General features: G+C 40.3%; 1 protein-coding gene across 2 annotated transcripts in view; it reads left to right on the top strand.

Annotated features, from left to right (window-relative positions):
* Positions 1-3,795: 3,795 nt before the first annotated feature.
* The window catches only part of SAMD3 (sterile alpha motif domain containing 3), a 42,203-nt gene continuing 26,967 nt past the window's right edge, over positions 3,796-19,031 (top strand). For both annotated transcript variants that reach the window (XM_055810186.1, XM_055810185.1), the window contains exons 1-4: positions 3,796-3,911; positions 4,088-4,183; positions 4,925-5,111; positions 9,828-9,935. In XM_055810186.1, coding sequence (XP_055666161.1) covers positions 3,833-3,911; positions 4,088-4,183; positions 4,925-5,111; positions 9,828-9,935 — 470 coding nt within the window. In that variant the 5' untranslated portion in view covers positions 3,796-3,832. The remainder of the gene's footprint in view (positions 3,912-4,087; positions 4,184-4,924; positions 5,112-9,827; positions 9,936-19,031) is intronic.

The following is a 19,031-nucleotide window of genomic DNA, read 5'->3' as shown; positions in this document are numbered from 1 at the left end:
ATATCCAGTAACCTTGTATTTTTAATTTGACACAGTGTTCTAAAAGTTAAATATAAAAGGGTTTGATTTTGCAGTGGCTTAATTTCCAGAAGTTGTGTTCTTAAAAAAAAAATAAAGACATTTTCTTCCATGTATTCTCTCATAGCTTGTGCGCTGTTGCCAGTGATAGCAAGGACAGAGTCTGATCCACATGCTATTAAATCACCTTAAAACACAGTCAAATCAACTTTCTTTTCTTCCTTTCAAATTACCAAATAATTTGTACAGCTGAAACAGAAAGAACTTTGTACTTGGGTTGAATTTTGTTGAAGTGGGAGAGCTCATTTTTCCAGTAGCACTGTAGATGGTATGGATGAAAATATTTTGAAAGTCCATATAGTAAAAACTTGGATACTAGAAATGGCATATTTAATCAGAAACACATGTAAAGAGTTGATTTTTTATTATATTCTTCAGAGTTAATTCCTACAGCAGAGGAACTTGCCTCCTTGATAAGCTCAATAGACAGCCATATTCAGAATCCTTGATGCTCCCCTAAACTCTGATCAAGGTTTAGAAGGGCTGTCTGGATTTTTCCCCTTTATCTACAGCTGAGTAATGGTTGTGAATGTTTTCTTCCTAGATCTTCTTATATAGTCTTACTCAGGTAATAAAGGTTTTCTCTTGCATCTGCTGTACATTTGTGTGTCCCCTGATCTTGCAGCTGCATTTGTCTTACTCTACAATAGCACAGAAATGAGAACTGAAATCTCCACTTTAAGATTTTCTCCTACATCAGTATTCAAATTTCCTTTCCCTACCTTCATATTGCTTCTTTCGGCCACTTCTGTGAGCATTCAGTGCAGTGCTTCATGCTAGCATGTGCCTGATACATGTCAGCAATAAGCTGGCATTTTCTTCAGGGGGTGGGGAAGGTGACAGGAGTGCTTTCTTGGAGTATTTCCCTATATGGTATTGAAAAGGTTTATGGACAACTGATGCTCTTTTCCTAATAGCTCAGCACTGGATCCAAGATGACATATTCTGCTTTCTATAAAGTTGCTTGAATATATTCTTAATAATTTTTAAAATAGATTGGTAGTAAGTGAAAGAAAAATGAAGTATCTGTAATGCATACAAAGACAAAACCAAATTAGGAGAGCATCAAAGAATGTACATGGGATACTTTGCTTATGTCTTTGGTATGCACTGATTCCTTACTCATCACGCTTGCAACTTTGAGACCTGGCCCTGTACAAAATGCCCTACCTAGCTGTTACGTACAGATGTGCACACATCACATTTCTCATTCTTGTACTAAAATGTACTAGGATTAACCTTAATTCCAACCTCGGTAACATCCACGTAGAGGCCTGTTAAAGGCTAGGTATTTGTAGTCTGTGACGCCATAGACTCTCCACAAATTGAAATGTAAAGTAGGTGTAATAACTCACTTTTCCTATCTAAGATAGTTTGACATATAGATTTATTCACTTAGAAGTGTCATTTCCAGTTGCTGGTAGCTCATTATATCCTCTTGTAAGACAAGCTGCATGGTAAATCAGTGCAGGCGCAGTGTGGATCTGCCAGCAGAGGCATGCTGGTCAGGAACCTCATCTCCTGCCATTGTGTAACCAACTACATCAGCAGAATTCTGTACCACAGATAGGTGTTTAGCTTGGTCTGATTAAAACCCAAGATTTTCATCCTTTGGTCTGGAAAGATTTTACAGTAAAAGCAAGTGTTGTCCTGACTCATCCTAGAGAAATTTAATTCTCATTCATTTCGTTAACCAGGGCTGGTTACATCCTAATAATGGACATTCACCCTAGGTGTTTGAAGAAACGGATCTCAGTGAGTGGCTGTATTTATTAACAGGCAGGGTTCACTCATGCTTAGAACTATTCTGAATTTGACTTGAAGTTATGCCGTAATTTGCCAAAATGCTGTCTGTCTTCAAACTATTGCCATTGTTGGGTTTTTTTGATCTGACCTTTAAATGTTGATTGAAGAATATAAATATTCCTGTGTTTTACAATACTGAGCACAGGGAACCCTTCCCTAGATAGTCTTTAGATGCTACCATAATAAATAGAGGCATTAATGAAGACAAATATCAACATCCATGCTCAGTCTTTCTTGTTGCCTCCATAACGCTACTAGAAGACTGGTGTGCTCTTTTCCTAGCTCTGTTTTCTATAGTATATGCAAGTAAGTGAAAGCACTTCTGAGAAACATTTCAAAGTATTTGTGTGTAGTGATCCTTATACTGACTTAAACCTGATTTTTTTAAAACAGCTGCTAAACTGTCATCACGTCCTTCCCCCCACAAGCGTACAGCCTGCAATGCCCTGTGCAGATGAACATTTTGCTGTAGAGTTCGCCGCACAGGGCTGAATGTGCACATTGTTGTGCATGGCCCTAGTTCACTTGACACTTTTTGAAACATCGGTAACCAGCTGTCTGCTTCTGCTTTAGCAGGGCTGTTCTAGGATGCTAGTCTTCTTACAGGATCAAGTAGTGACCTCTCCACTCTCTACTCTCTACTAATGTATCTCTCTACTTTTACACTCCTTGATTTATAAGGCAAGCATCTTTATGCTTTGCATTTGGTTTTATCTTTCAACATTTTTGCATTTGGTTTTATCTTTCAGCTTTTTGGAGCTTTTTTTTTTTTTTTTTTTTTTTTTTTTTTTTTTTGTGCCCTGCTCTTTGCAAGGAAGTAAGAAGTGTGACAGGAAGGTGTGATTTTTCATTTACACCAGAGTTCTCAACAAATAATGACTTTTCACACCCTGTTGTTGCTGCTTAGCCTGGGGGAGGAGTTGTATGGCTACTGTTGTCATATCAAATTAAATCCACTCATGTAATTCAGAAAGACATTCCTCTTAAACTTAACCCTTTTAAGTTGCTGAAGCCCAGTGGCACAAGAGCACAAGCTGAAGTGCATCTGTCTGGGGGGTCTCTGCTGCTGAAGGATGAAAATGGAATGTTTTTATTCAAGGATGGTGCACTTAGCTTTTGTGGTGCAGTGGACCAGATCCTAATGAGGTCTGTGTGGGTGAATCCTCACGTTAGCCGGGAGTTCCCTGCAGGCTCAGGGTATGTGCATGGATGTATTTTAAGAAAGGAAATGTTTGGCTAATGATGCCAGACACTCGTGTTCTCATCTGAAAAACCTGCTGGAATAATTTCCTCTAACGGTGTTTGCCAGGGATTGCAAGCGTAGCCATGGAATGCTCGGTGCTCCTGTATTTGGTAGAGCTAAAACACATTGATAAGAAAATCACCCCCGGAGAGAGTTTTCTGCTGTCAAGGAGTTGATAGAGTGGGACCAGCTTTGTCTTCATGAGAGGTCTTCTCTGGAGGGGGTTGCTGTTGGTTTTGGTGTGTGATGGACGGCCCTGGCAATTGCCGGCAGCCCATCGGCGGGAGCACAGGGCACTGGCCCGGGGGATGGGGTCCCCCAGCCCCCAGGCCCCCAGCCCCCAGGCCCCGCTGGCCCCTTCCCTGCCAGCCCACTGCATCTTCCCCAGGAGTGCTGGAGCCTGAAGGATGGGACTAGCAAGGAACTGGGCTAGTCACCTCCCCTCCACTTTCCAGGACCTTTATTGCCTCTGATTGCTGGTAACGGAGCGAGCGTTAAGTATTTGCTTGAGTAGCTGCTTGGTGGTGCAGAGAGGGTTAAGGTACCTGATTTACTATAAACCTCTATGTGACAGACTCTTACCTGATGGTGGGGTTGGTTTTGTTTTTTTCTTCTCTTTCTGTAGAATGTCAGCCATTTCCTGATGAGTGTGGTGGTGGTGAATTTCACACCTTTTTTCTTCTCTGTGTGGAAACTTGGGTGTTAATGGTACTGAAGCAGGTCATGTTTTTTAAGGAGCAAGGCTGTCGCTCAGAGTGGAGGGAAAGGAGAGAAGGGAAAGGAGGTGAAGAAAGGGATTTAAGGGAACTGCCACTTGTAACAGGCATTAGTTGGATTATTTTGTGCTGTTTTTATTCAGAGCATGTAAATGTAACATTATTTGCTAAGTGCATTTTTTGCTGGAGTTCAGAGCCGTGGCATAAAAGTAATCCTTTCTTTTCATTTCACGGTGAAATTTAGCACTGCAACACCTGAAGATGGAAAATTGGTCAGTTGATCAAGTCTGCAACTGGCTGAGACAGAGAAATTTAGGAGAGCTAGTTCCTAAGTTTCGTGGTAAGTGGTTTTGTTGTTTGTGTGGGGTTTGCTTAGTATTTCTTTCTGTGCCTTTAATTAGCACTGCCTACCTTGGTTTGGAGCATGAATATATATATATATATTCTGACTTCTATAGAAACTTACTAGGGTGAGAACTGACACAGATCCGATAAATCAGGATAAGTCTGCCGATCTGTTATGAAGCGTCTGAGAAACGCAGGGGGATGAGACTAAGCCTGTGTGTAAATAGTTGCACCTTGAGTCAGAGCTGCCAGTTCAAAAGGCTGAAAGGGACGATTTTATATTGTATAAATCTTTTGAAATAATGCAACTGTAGTGTGTAAATGTTTTGTGTCTGAGTATATAAACACTCTACAAAAGAGTACATGAGAAACTGTTGTGTGAACTGGCTATTTATGGTGTGCTCTCTTAAAAATCTTGCTTTCCTTCATTAACAAAGTAAGTCTGCTGTGGTGTAAGTAAGGCCTGATTGAAAGAATTGCAGAAGTAGTGAACCGACTACTTTATGTTTCGTATTTGGCTTTTTGTCAGGGGAAGGTGTTTGGCCAGTGATTATGACTCCTGGCAATGCTTGGGAAAGGACAGTAGCTAAACCATCATCTTTTCAGCAGTTGACCTTCAGCAGTGGAAAGCATCTTTGCCTCTCAACTGTCCTTCACAATGTTTTTAGGCATATAGATTGTTACTGTAACTATAAAGTTATTTTACAGTAATTCTTTAATCCCTTTCAATCTACAGAAGAAGAAGTAAATGGAGCAGCTCTTCTGGCTCTTAATGATCGTATGGTGCAGCAGCTGGTGAAGAAGATTGGGCACCAGGCAGTGCTGATGGACCTGATTAATAAATACCAACAGCAAAAAAGTGGGCTAGAATCCCTTACACACTGTTGTGAAACAGCTCAAAAATTTCCAGAAGTAATCAGTGGGTGAGTTTGTATGTGGCACAGGAAGTATTAGTCTGTGTATAGTTCTGTTCTTTTCAGAGCATTTTAAAATTGCTATTTACTAGCTCTTTAGCTGTAAGTTTTAACTGTTTTTTATACTTTGGATATCTCTAACAGCATGTGAAATGCAAAATAAGGTTATTACCTTGGGGTTTGAAACAGCACATCAACATTCCTGAACAACACTGTTACTTAATCTTAAACTGCTTTTCATTTCCAGTTCTAGGACCTAGTTTTCATTTAGTTGAAGCATTATCAAACATTTACTGAAGCTAAGATTTTCTGTATTTGAGACACTAAGCTTTTGAAGGACTTCTAAATGTTTGCAGGTCTTGGTGTAAAATCATGATTTAGCCAGAGATAGTATTTGTGTCACAGGTGTATTTACATTCAGTCTCTCAAAGGAAGCTCTGGACTTGATCTAGGTGTAAGCATTTAATAATCCCACTGTGTGGAACTAAATAGATTTTTAGAAAACAAATTCCACAGAGTCTGCCTTCACTGAGCACAGTTTATTTTCTTGTTTGTTTGGGGTTTCTTGAGGGGAGGGGGGCAGAGGTTGTGGGTTTGTTTTTTTTACATTTGGTGTTTTGGTGTGGTTTGGTTGGGGCTTTTGTGTTGATTGGTTCCCTCCAGTCCCTCCCCTCCATTCTGATCTATAGTAAATCTTGTAGGATTTTTTTCCCTTCCCTTCGACTGAGGAGAGACATCCTGAGCTCTGAGTGGTCTCTTCTAAGCCCACGAAACCTGACAGTAGAGGATGCCTTGTCACAGATGCAAAATGCTCTTGTTTGAAGGAAAGGACTCTAGCACTAAGCCTCCATTAGTACACAGTAGTAGCCCAGCAAGAGTAGATCTGTAGAGCATTCTCTTTTCAACCAAAAGGAGTCCAGGTCGTGCACTCTGAGATGATTCCACATTGCAAACCAAAGCGTGGTAAATGGCGATGACGGCATTATTTTCAACCAAACTGCACTCATGAGCAGAACTAAACTGCTCATATCGATAAATCCTCTTGTCCTTGTGGACAATATAATAAATTGCAGAATTATTTCTCAGTCAAGCTGGTTCCCAGAACTAGCTCGCCCTGCTGGTACCAGTGCAAGGGTAGAGAAGGCATGACCCTCTTGTCCGTGTGGAAGTATTTATGAAACCCCTTGGGTAAATGGTCCTGAGAGGGTGCAGGAAGAAGACAATATCACTGCATGTGGGATTTAGTATAGACCTGAAGTATGCAATCACAGCCAGCCTTGGTTTTCTGCACTAGGGTCCTAGCTGGCTTGATTTATAGGAGGCTCCTTCTATGGAGGTAGAGCAAGTGCCTGCTCTGAAGAAGACTGCTGCATGTGGGCCTTGCGTTTCATCCACGGTGCAGTAGATACATAGTGGTTTCAGCAGGGGCATTCAGAAGAAAACACGTCCCTATGCTCAGGGCAGTTTGAATGTTGCTTTGAATATTTAGATTTTGTCTGTGACTTTGTCAGGGATGTTTGGCTAGGCTGCATCTCTGATGTGACCATTCCCTGTGTACTTCCCCAGTCCTGCAGGTCAGGTGCTAGCATCTCACAAGGAGCATGTGGCTGCAGTATTGTGAGGGCACAGCTTTTCTGTGAAGTTCTGCGGATTCCAAATAAAAATCAAATGCTGAAAATCTCAAGTGTTAGTGTATATAATTTACCTTAAAATCTTTCCCTACCTAGTCTTCTTGCCTGGAAAGTAAGATGCTGGTGTCCCTCTATTTACAGGGAAGCTAGGTAAATAAGCTGCTGCTTCTGAAACATTTTCTGTGTCAAATTCAAGCGTGTTTAAGAAATGCATTCAGTCATGTATTTTAGAATAAGTAAAAAAATATCAAGATATTGTATGCTGTTTGGGGTATAGAATGATGAAAAAACTCCTACAGTAAAAACAGTCTTTTATTACAAAACTAAAAGCTGTATCCTCATATGCAGGTGGCTGTAACTCACTTTTTAACTCTGGAGTGCCTTAGTGATGTACTTTGAAATGATTTTGTCTGTTCGGTACATCTTAAAAAAAAATCCTGTAAGAATACTTTCTTTTGACCTAATTCCAGGACTTATGACTAGAATAAAGTGTAGAAGTCACTGTTTTGAAGTAATGTAATAACATTATTTTTTTGTAAGTTGTTTTGACACAGAAGAGAAAAAACAAAAATTCATAGATCCCTGATATATGTGAAGTAACCTCATGTTTCCTCTACTGCTCAGTGATCTTAGGCTGACTTGTCATCTTAGTCATGTGAGCAAAGTCACTGCACTAAGGTTCACAGTTAGCAGCGCCCATAGCTGACTCTGTGGTCCCACAGTGGCAGGGGACAACTGTGAAAAGAGTCTGCGTGTTCCTAGCCTTTCTTTTGTGATGCTCAAGCTTGGGTGAGAACCAACCACCTTTTCTGTTTTGCAGAATTATTTCTCAGTCAGGCTGGTTCCCAGAACTAGCTCGCCCTGCCGGCACCAGTGCCAGGGTGGAGAAGGCACTGCTCAGGGCAAGGGAGAAAGCAGCACTATAGCAGTCTCCTGGGTCAGCTGAAACTGCTGTGGAGCTTCCAAGAGTTGTCAGCAGTATTTCCCTGTTATGTTTCTCGCATGAATGCTAGCCCAGTGCTTGTTGGTGCACTCGTGGCCAGCCATCTCTTTATCCTGGTGTCTTCAGCCCACCTTCTAACTGTGTGTGAATTGTGCTCAGCTCTCTGCTGGAAACAGAAATAAAGTCATTGGTTGAATGTAGAGTTGTGAGTATGGTAGGTGGACGCTGTGTAGAAGTAACAGACTCATGAAAGGACACCAAATGTGACTTAACGTCTCTAGCAGTTTCGATTAGGACACAGAAATAGTATCTTTAGTCTGTTGCTGTTAAGATGGAAGCGTTTTGGGTCGTGCAGTAGAAACTGTATTTCTGTGCGTGAGTACCTCACACATAGATGTTACCAGGTAAATACCAAGATGCTTTCCAATCTCAAGATTGATTGTTTCTGGGAGCCATGTAGAGAACATACTGGATATTTTTTTGCTTTGTTTTAACCTGATAGCTGAAAAATATTGATGCATGAAAAGGGGAAACTCCCTTCATAAACTTGGCAAACATTAATGTCACTTCCAATAATAGCCTTTTATGTGTGACTGCAGCTGAGGCTGGAACAGTTTATAAAGCATCTTTGGAGTTCAGAGGTTCTGAAGAGATGAGGTTCAGAAAAGAAGCTATTTCCTCCCCTCTCCAAAAAAAAAAAAAAAAAAAAAAAAAAAAATTTGACTGCCATGAATTCTTGGTAGTCAGTAACAGTAGCCCCTATCTTAGCTCTGCCTTTCCCGCAGTGCAAGGTAAAACTGTTGATGCTGGCTTCTACCAACAAGAGAAGAAGAAGAAATGACAGGAAAATGAGAAGGGAGAGATGTGGACACAAAAGTTAAATGCAAAGCAGTGATTTGGACTGGCACATAGCAAAGTGAATATCTGGAGATTTTGGTGCTAGTGATGGGCTAGATTTGGAGCAAATAATCAAGAACAGCAGAATGTGAGACAAGGTGGCATCTGGGGATCTTCTACAGTGGTTGGAGTAATACAAAACTGACTTGAAGGTTCAAGATGGACTTTAACCTCCAGAGAAAACAGCGGTTCAAGGTTCTGATTGAGTAGAAACTGCCTTACAATACTGCATGAATCACTCTTTCATGCCACCCCTTGCATATTGTAATGGTTAGTTATTCCCAGAGATTAGTGTTATCAAATTTTGTCACCAGAATGCGTAAGCTAACTAACAAATACCATATGGATATATGGTTTTATTTAACAGTCTGTCATATTCTTGAGAAACAGAATGCACACATTATTTTGATTCAGAATATCCCATGCAAAGAACTATCAAGGACGATTAACTGAAGAAATTGCTGCTTAGGACAAGGCAACTTTGAAGAATAATTACATCCTGCAAAGTTGGCAACACAAGACTCTTGCAATCAAGGTATATCTGATACTTGTTGAACAGATCGCCAAAGATGGGTCCTTAAGCGAACTACCTTCATTATAATACTAAAAATCACACCCCGTACACCAGGTGCCCCAGCCCACGAAGAGGCCCTTCCTCAGTGAGCATGCCTAGTTAACCACTAAGATTGTGTAATCAATATGTAGATTACCGTCCAATCAGTGTTAGAGGGTTGGAAGTTAACAAATTAATATTTATGTAATCATGTATAAATCTGATTGTGGAAACTACCAATGTGTGCTAGCTCACCTAGCACCCGAACTTGTGCAACTTTGTATTAAAAGCAATGTCTTGCATTCCTAGACTTTTTCTTAGATTTTGCACACTGGGTAATGAACTCCCTTTTGAAACTACATTAGGAGATATCAGGCTATGAAGATGGCAGCTATCCTGCAAAACCAAGAAGGTTTATTTTCTTGGGTTTTGTAACTGTCGTAATTAGAATATCACTAGGCAGCAGTATTTACAGTTTTCCTTTTATCTTGTCAGAGTTTGGTAATCGAACTGAAAGATTGATTAAGATACATCAGCATCATGTAAAATCATGACTATTCAAGATGTTAATTTTTGTACTTTTCTATTTCTACCACCAGTATTTTAGAACCCTAAAATATCTCTTTTCTATAAGCTATGCAAAACCCAACAGTGAAAATACTTAAATCCTTTTTTTTCTTTTTTCCTTCCCCCCCTTTCAGGGCTACCAATGGACAGATGTTAAATTCTTCATGTCCTGTGGAGCAAGAAAAACATCTGTGCTTGGCTGAAAATGAAGAACTAATTGATCACAGAGTGCTAAAGCAAAAGTGAGTTTATAATGCATTTACTAAGTTTTCCTTACCTCTTGAAAATTACATAAACACTTCTTTTTGCTTTGTTAAGACTAAACAGATATTTTATAAAAGATGATCATATTTATTGGAGGCCATATCTAGGTATATGAAGGTATGTCTAGGTATATTTAGAAAACAGCAGGAGCAGGAATTTTTTAGGATTTGACTGAATGAAAAAGTCTAATGGTGTTTTTTCTGCCCTCCATCCTCAGTCCTTGCTCACTATCTCATATCTTACCTCAGGCAGAGGACAAGATACAGGTTTGTCTTTATTAGTCTAGTTTTTAAAATTCCTCTTTTACGGATGTGTTTTCAACAGCAATGTAGCAAATCAGTCATTATAGAGTGGAATATGGCTATAAAAAAATGATGTGTTTGAGACATCTTAAATATAGGACTTGGGAAGGTAGGCATGCTGATTTCATTTGCATGCTCATTTTCCTTGGGTATCAGAATGAGTCTCCCTAAAAACTGGATACAAGACCAGTTGCTGGAGTTTTACCTTTTTTATTTTTTTTTTCTCCTGCATGCTTTTCCCCTTTGAGATGGGCAGTTTGTGTTGGAAAAGCATCCTGTTCCTTTTTCAAGGCAATTGTGTTCTTGTTTGTGAATATTTGTCTGCTTATCGTTATCCCTGTTTATTCCCACCTGCTACAATTTCTTCCCTTGCTACCATTCTCCCCCATAGATGTGACTGATGGCTTCACCATTCTGAGATAAGGGGATGCCTTCTTGCAAAAGTGCCTATTTTATCAAAAGTAACAAGGAGTTAGGGATAAAGCTGTCTGGGAACAGAGAAGAGGGCTTAGTGAATCACATAGTTAATGCTTTTAAAAATAACTGCTACAAGCTTCAAAAAAAACAAAACAAATACCCCAAACCCAAAGATCTTGTCAGCACTGTTATCAGTGAAACAAACCCAAATCACTTAAACCCTTGGAATAAACAATGAATATGACCTTGCAGTGATGGGGTTTGGCCTGTGCTTCTAGAGCATGCTTATTTTTAATTGATGAGTAACTTGCCTTGTGCTGTATAAAGTTTTAAATGGGCTGCGTGAATCAGTGTATCCCTGAACAGACTGGCTTTAGGAAAAGTTCTCAGCAAGCGTTGTCAGTAGGGAGCTTTCAAAAGGCCATAATGGCCTCTTCAGGGAAAGGGACTGCGAAAGAGCAGGGCCAGTTCACCGTGGGGCGGAGAAGCAGGAGAGGGAAGTCTGCCACTGTAAATGAAATGCCCATTCTCTGTGAAGTAGTTGATGGCCTAAAAGTCTGTGGAGCTGTGACGATTTGTAGTCTTGAAGGCCTGAGTAAATTTTATGAGGGCTTCTCTTTAAAGGTCAGATGAGAAGCTGGCAAATGTCTTTCTCAGAAGTGGCTGTTTTAGCTGACTGAGGGTGGAACTGAACAGCCCTTGCATCCATTAACCACTGCACGAAGTTCACGTTCATTCAAACGTTATTCAAATTCAAGTTAAATACTATTTTTGGAGGTGAATGCTGCTGTTTAGAGATGCCTGTGACTTCACCTACAGTGATAAATGTGATATTATAGAGTTTAGGTTTGATTTTTTGGGTTTTTTTCTTTTCTTTCTGCCTTCTTTTCCCTACAGTACTCACTGCATTTTCAACAACCAATGGAAAATCTTAATGTTTTATATGCTTGAGGAGATTATGCCACGTATAAGCAGATTGTGAAGGGTTGAACAAGACATTTGTTATAGAAATTTGATTATGGGAACAGAAAAGCTGCTTTGACTATAGTATGATGATAGATTCTTAGCCTAGAGTGTAAAAGTAACCCACGTGTCTATTCTGCTACTCCACTTACTTTGAAAGCTGGGTTGGTTGGTTTGTTTTTCACTCAGGTTCCAGTCTATGGGTTTATGTGCCACAGTGAAAAGTGGTTTCCATTTGACTAATGGTGGCTATTTTTTGTATTTTAGTATAATATTAATTGAGATTTCTTTTAGATCAGCTAGTAGCTTTTTTCCATTGCTCTAAATTTGCAGTGTTTAAAGTCTGTGCATTTGTTTCTCTCTCCTAGTCTCTCATCTTAACTAATGGGGAAAGGGAAGCTGTAGCAATACAGGGAGGTGGTTTTGCAAATAAACCACTCTGGACTGTCTCATTCAGAGTAAGACGGAGCATAGGTATCCGTTTCTCCTCAGCCAGGCCAGATTTGGAAGAACAGCTAAGAATGATGATGACTTCCACTGTTCCTCAGTGTTCCCACCTCACCTGTTTATTTGTCAGCAGAGCAGTTATTATAAGCACTTCCAGAGTCAGTTCTGCCAGGGGTTAGTTTAATTCAGTGGGATTCATTTAAATGTACAGTTCATATAATCGATATTTGGCCAGGGTTACACTTGTAGCTTCTGTCTCCTCATTCATGTCACCTAATCTGAAGAAGAACATAAAGTTTTGTGGGTTGGGTTTTTGGTTTGTTGTCTGTCATCCTCACCCACCCTGCAACACCCATTCTTCAATAACTGGCATGGTTTTGCTCAAAATGAATTTGCGGGTGCTTTTATGGATTATTAGTGCTGGTGAATTGGTTCAGAGTTTCTCTCTCCTGTGTACTATAGTCCTAACAACCATGTTAAGTACACGCTTCTGTATTACTACATATTACAAAGATATATTGCAAAAGTATCAAAGCAGACTGTTTAGTACAAAAAGCAAGAGTAAGTAGATGCAGCAACTATATAATTTTATTTTCCTTGTGTTGAAGTGTGTATACATATAACCAGATGAGGTTTTCAGGTTACCTTGGTGGAATAACTTTTTACTAGCAACTACAGAAGTAAAAAAAGCCAATGTTTTTTTTAATGTCCCAAGAAGATTAATCTTAAAGCAGTGCTTTTCTGTGGAGATAATAAGATTTATATTATATTTATATAATTATAGAGGATAATTCAATAAATACATTTCCCCTGTACCTGCTTTTCTGTATCGGAGTACCAGCAGTTTGATGGCTCATGGCAGCCTGGTGTTTATCTTGTTGCTAAGACAGAGGCTGTCATCACCGGTAAACATCTGATACTGCTGTGAAAAACCAACCTTTTATTTGTTGGGTTATACTTTCTGTCTGCCTTTCCTCAAGGTGTTTGTTTCTCAAATGATGTCCCTAATGTATCCCTTTCTCATTGTTTCAAATATGATGGTCCAGCTGCTTTCCTTCAGGAGTGATGTCCTGATACAGGTTTATTTGTACATTTATTCTTTCTGTAACTTTCTATAACATTTACTCTGTCTGTATTCTTTCTGTATTTCCATGTGTCCTGTAGTTCTTGAGCACTGCATAACTAATTTGCTCGGAGCAGGCTTATGTGCACAAGCAGGATAACAGGTCTTCTGCCCAGCCTTGACAGCCTTGAGCTTCTCTGTTTGCTGCCCATTTGGAAGACGTGGCCAATGCTCAACTAAACCTGGGCCTGCTAAGTGCTCAAATACCAATAAAGCCATTGCCACCACTGACAGCATATTGGTGCTGGTGCCCACATAAATTTGGGCTGATAGCAAGGACAATGAATTGGAAGATTTGTTTGAAAATAAATTTGGCTCACATCTCCAAGACAGCCATGCTGGCCTGCATGATGGCAAACCGCTGTTCATCCATCCCTCAGCGGAGCTGGCTTGCCTGCTGCAAGCCCTCTGGAGGTCAGGTACCCACCAGCGAGCACTTGTGCAACGTTTGAACGAGTAACACCCCCCTGGCAGGGACTTGGGGGGAGCAGAGCACAGAGCCATGCTGACTATGCCGTGTGTCTCAGCTAGGGCAGTCTTGCATCTAGTTCGGTCGGACTGCAGGACACTGCGCTGACTACTGGGTAGCTGCATCTGGAGTGTGTTTTAGTTTTGACAAGTCATTCTGCTAATAATCTTTATAATAGAGCTCCTTCCTTTGCTTTGCATTACCCATGCATCGGTATTGCTGGTCTGTGTTTAATGTGTTTTCTCTGAAACATGCTTTAAAAAGAAGAAAAGAAGAGGGGAAAAAAAAGAAAGAAAGAATAAAGAGGGAGAGTAGCTAGCCTGAAAAATTGTTGCTTAGTCAATTATTTTGGATGATGTTGCTCTTTACACAAGACAGTAAATAGTACTTTTATATGTATACATGTATACACATATGCAGCTTTAGTCCTACATAGAAAATCTCCGCTGGAGTGTCTTTATATATAACTTAAGTTTCTTAGTTTCTATGCAGAAACCTTATTGTTGATATCATCAGAATTATTTCTAGTAGATGTGATGGTCCTTTTCTTTGTTAGTTCATATGGACATGAACAGCAGCCATAAACTCCCCCATGTTAAGTCTCTGACAATGGTCAATAGTGAAAGAAAAGAAGTACTCTCTCTCCATTTTGCTCAGAAGTACAGACATCAGATGCTTCCTTTGATTATACCTTTTCAACAATTAATGTTTAGGCATTCTAAACCATAAATTGCATCTAGCCCATTAATTTTAACAGTGAATGATTGAATCTTTCTTCTAAGAATTTGTCTCGGTACTTCTGAAGCTATTTATTGTTTCAACAGTAGATTCCCCTGTTGAATGATGTATCCTAACAGAAAAATAATTTCTTTTTTGTTTTGATGATTCTGAAAATGACGCTTAAACTGTTATTCTATCTTCATAATAACCTGTTATATCTGTGGGGTTTGTTTTGTGTAGGGTTTGGGGGAGATTCTTTACATTTAGGTTTTCAATTTATGTGGGCATGAAAATTTCTGCCACTTTTTTTTTTTTTAAAGTCAGCATTTCATGTGTCTGTCATTGCAGCAGGAAGCCTAAGAATACTAACTGGAATTAAAAAAACAAACAAAAAAAAAAACAAAAAAAAAACCCAGAAGACTCACAATAACAACTTCTCTGGGCTTGTCGCCTCAGTGTTTTAGAAGTCAACTGGACTGACAGTTTTGGAGCACTTGAGGTCAGCAGAGCTGGATTTACTGCTATGGTGCTGTAAGGTTTTCCACAAGAGTTTGCAGGGGAAAAAAAAAGTTTAATCTCCTTTTTCCACACCAGAAATGAGCCAAGTCTTACAAATGACTTGCAGGAGATACTAACTGCATTGCCTTGTTAAAGTGACTTTGCTAGCAAAGCCCTTTTGATACAACGTAACACATCTTACATGGGTGAATGCAAATAAACACTGTTTCTTTAAAATAGCCTGATTTAGCGGGCAGTTCTGTCAATCAGATTCCCCAAGGAGCATTTTCTCTCCCCCAATCTGTAACTTACAGCTGCTGCCCTCGCATGAGTTGGAAGTGCAGAGCCTTCACTTAAGTGATGCAGCTCCGCAGAATTGAAACTGTCAAAAAATCTTGACTCCTTCTAGAAGCAGGTTGTGTCTGCATCTCACAAACTTTATTTTTTTTAAAGCTGATTAATTTTTTCTGTAATTCCGTACTCCTACTGAATGCGATGATTTCTATAGCAAGGATACTGCAGGAAAAGCTGGCACAGGAGCTGCGCTGGGAAATGGGCAGCTGCGGGGTGTGCGCCAGCTCCCGCGCCCTAGCCTTGCTGAAGCCGATGTAACTTCTTGTTCAGTCTAAAGGATACCTGCCCCTGCGTTTAGTGGGAACTGAAAGAATAAAAGACATCATCAAGCACTATCTAGACTGCAGATCGCAGGCTCTAGGGAATAACTGGCAAACGCTGGGTTTGTGCTGGGAAGTAGGAAATGGCAGTGCAGTACATGAAGAGAAAGGCATGAGAATCCTTCAGGTACAGATCTCGGAACTGTGAATAGAAAAAGAGCACCCTATTTTATCTTGCCATTGAGAGGGGGAAAAGAGTTTCTTTTGAATTTTTGTCTTCTGTCATTTCTTCCTTTTAATAGAACTAACCTTTGCAATCTTAAATATTGTCATAAAGCTGAAAGCATATTATACATGTATTAGGGAAATGCAACATGTTCTATGCCTGCAGACTTCTCTTTTCCTTCACATCTGCAAGTTCCGTGGGGGTTTTTTCTGTTCTGATTCTGCCTTGGCTTTGTAGACATGGACTTTTTTCCAGCCTACGAATCTTCAGACATGAGTGCCTTGCTGATGCGTGGTGTAAAAAGACTAAACCTTCAGCTGTGAAAAATGGGACTTTGTTGAGGCCCCACCCATGTGCTGAGTTTGTCTGGGTGTACTGAACATGGGAACCCACTGATGTCAGCAAAGTTCTGCTCAGCTGCCGTGTTCTCTGACTGGGACCTGGGCTGATACAGCAAGTATAGGTGTAGCAATGAGTGCCATAGGCTCACGGACTTTAGTAGACAAGAAGAAAAGCTTATGGCACGCAGCCTGTTTGTGCATGTGCTTGGCCTTTAAGTCACTTTTTTTCCTAAATGCACTAAATAGATGCAGGAAACTGATCCTTGCCAGTATGATCAAGACGCTTAAAAATGACAGTCTTACTATGATCTAGTATTTGAACGTGGTTCTAGCTCTCTATGGCACTTTGCACAGCTACCTTGATTGAGCTGTCTATATTGATTACTTACTTGTTACAGCTAATTCAGGTGACTGTGTGAGGTGCACAGGGCACAGAGCTCGGAGACCATGATGCTGTGTTCGCTCTCCACTGTTCTCTCCAGTGCAGTTTAAAACTGTCATCTAATGGCCTGAGTGACACTGCAAGTGTGTAACTCTTTGCCTTATTTGCTGGGATTAGGGATGCCAGGGGTTATATAATTCAGATAGGTGGGTTTGCTCTTTCTGGTTTGTGTTTTTAGTTGTTTTTTTTTTTGTTTGGTTGGGTTTTTTTCAGCTGAAGCTCTTCCCAAATGGCTCAGTCCAAAATGATGTTATTATACAGTTTTGTGTCTCAGTAAACACACTGTACGTGAGCAGAGTAAGGTTGTAATGAAGCCAAAGAAATAGGTGTGTAAAACAGTGCTGTGACTTAGTACATTAAGTAAAGTGGTTATCTACAACAGCTGAGTGGTCAAAAGCTCTGTGACTAGTTGTGTCCTTACTGGAGAGATGCTTCTTAAGATGCAGTTCCACATTGCAGCTAAACATAAAGAGACCAGCTTGCTTCATCTGTGCTGGTATTTGTCTCACCTCATGGGGAGCCATTCTGGGGGACATACCTAAGCCAAGAAGAAAAATTAAGAATTTTGTCTCTGTAGCTCCTTGAAGTAACTTGCTGCAGGGTTAGAGGCTTCCCAGTAAGAAAGGGGTAGAGACATGTGACAGCACGGGGATAGGGGAACTGACATTTGGCAGGAATTAGCCATCAGATTGATTTAGCTGCAGCACCAAATTTCTAAAGCACTGAGAGAAAACATGTAGTAATTCACATTTTGTGATTTTGATCTTATCCCTGTCACAGGTTAGCTAGAAGACCAGAAAGAGATGGTTAGAAAGGGGCTGTGTATGTTTGTACCTAAATCTCCAAATGTAATGTGCTTCTCCGCAATCAAGGAAGGTCTTGGCTATACGCATGAATTCCAGCGCATGTACAGTTTAACTGAAGTATTGTTTTAGTAAAACAAGTTTGCACGTGAGCATTTCTGGGGATAAAGTTTAGTGTGGAGTTGTGTTTCTTTTCAAACAAACTTGTATTTCATTGTAAAATATTACTGCATATATGTAATGTGACTGCCCAACAATGATGATTTAAGCAATAGCTAGTAAAATATTTAACCTCTTGCACTGTTGCAGTGTGAAGATTAAAGGAATTTTTGGATTTTCTTTGGACAGCAAGGAACTATTTTGTGTTGGGTAAGATTAAGAGAAGTAGAATTTGGAGTGTTTTTATTGTACTGGCAAATGTGAAGGGACTGGTGTATGGGAGAGTTACCATGCCTCCCTGGCTATTAGCCATCCAAACTGCAACAAAATTTTATTTTCTTCAAGTAACTGAGTATGGTTCGGTTTGGTTTCAATGGGACTAGCAACAAAAGATATTTCAGTGCTGCTTAGATACAAATTTCATGTTTTAAACTTCTGTCCATTTTTGAGCTAGCTTAAATGATAGCATGTTGATAACAGTACACAGTAACTTCCAGCCTGTCTGCTACATCACTGTCATCAGTAAAGTTGGTGAAAGTACAGGATTCAAACTTACAGGCTGCAGAGCTCCTCACTGGTGCTACATTGAACATATGCACTTTATTTGCATAGGAGGGATTTCCAAGAGATTTCAGAATCTGTGTTGCATTTTATTTTCTCGTTTGTGTATCAGTTTATCACCAGAAAAGGACGTCAATTTGTCTATGTGGATATGTTGGCACTTCTCACACAGCTTTTCCTTCTTTTGAGACTGCAAGTACTAATAGAAGTTCACTGCAGTTTGCATCTATTGTTAACCATCAGTGCCCCATAAAATTTGGTGAGCTTGGAGAGACAGCAGCCCTGGCCATTTTGTATCTGTTTTGTATGGGGGGGGGGGGGGGGGGGGGGGGGGGGCGTGGTAGTGCTACGAGTACTGCTGCTACTTGTTAATATAACTACGAGGATCAGATGACAGTTCCCAAATGACTATTATTTTTTTTCAGCAGTGCATTGTCATTTGCAGTAGTGCTGGGGTTGGTACGGGTATATCACGGCTGTAGAGCTGCTGCTAGCCTGCGAGCTACCAACCTACATTAAGAGATGCCAAGATGGTAGGCAGCACAACTAGGTCAAGAATATTGAGAGTTACAGACTAATCTACTCAAGAAGGTATTGAGACTATAACTGGCTGTAGGGGCCCAAAATGAGATATCTTCCAGGTATATAGTAGTCTTTCAAAGTGGTGTAAATTAAGCTATCACAAATGCCCCTCCATCGGTATTGCAGTTGATTTTGCCATTGGCTACCATGAGTTTGGTGAGGTGGTTTTTTACATCCTTATCTGAAAGAGTCTGGATAGCAAAACCTCCCAATGAAGACCTTGCTAAAACTCTTCACAGCTCTTATTTATACACCTAGCTCTTGTTTATAGGCTATCACAGAGACCTTTAGGAGTGAAAACCTGTGTATGTTGACTGGACTGAAGTCTAGTGGTATTTCTCTCCGTATGTGTTATAGATTCAAAAACTAGGGCAGCTTGGAAGGGACGCTGCAGCATGCCTAGTCCA

The sequence above is a fragment of the Falco peregrinus genome, chromosome 7 (assembly GCF_023634155.1).
Source record: "Falco peregrinus isolate bFalPer1 chromosome 7, bFalPer1.pri, whole genome shotgun sequence".
Classification (NCBI taxonomy): Eukaryota; Metazoa; Chordata; class Aves; order Falconiformes; family Falconidae; genus Falco; species Falco peregrinus.
Note: the sequence above shows the minus strand (reverse complement) of the source record. Positions and strands in the feature narration are given on the sequence as shown.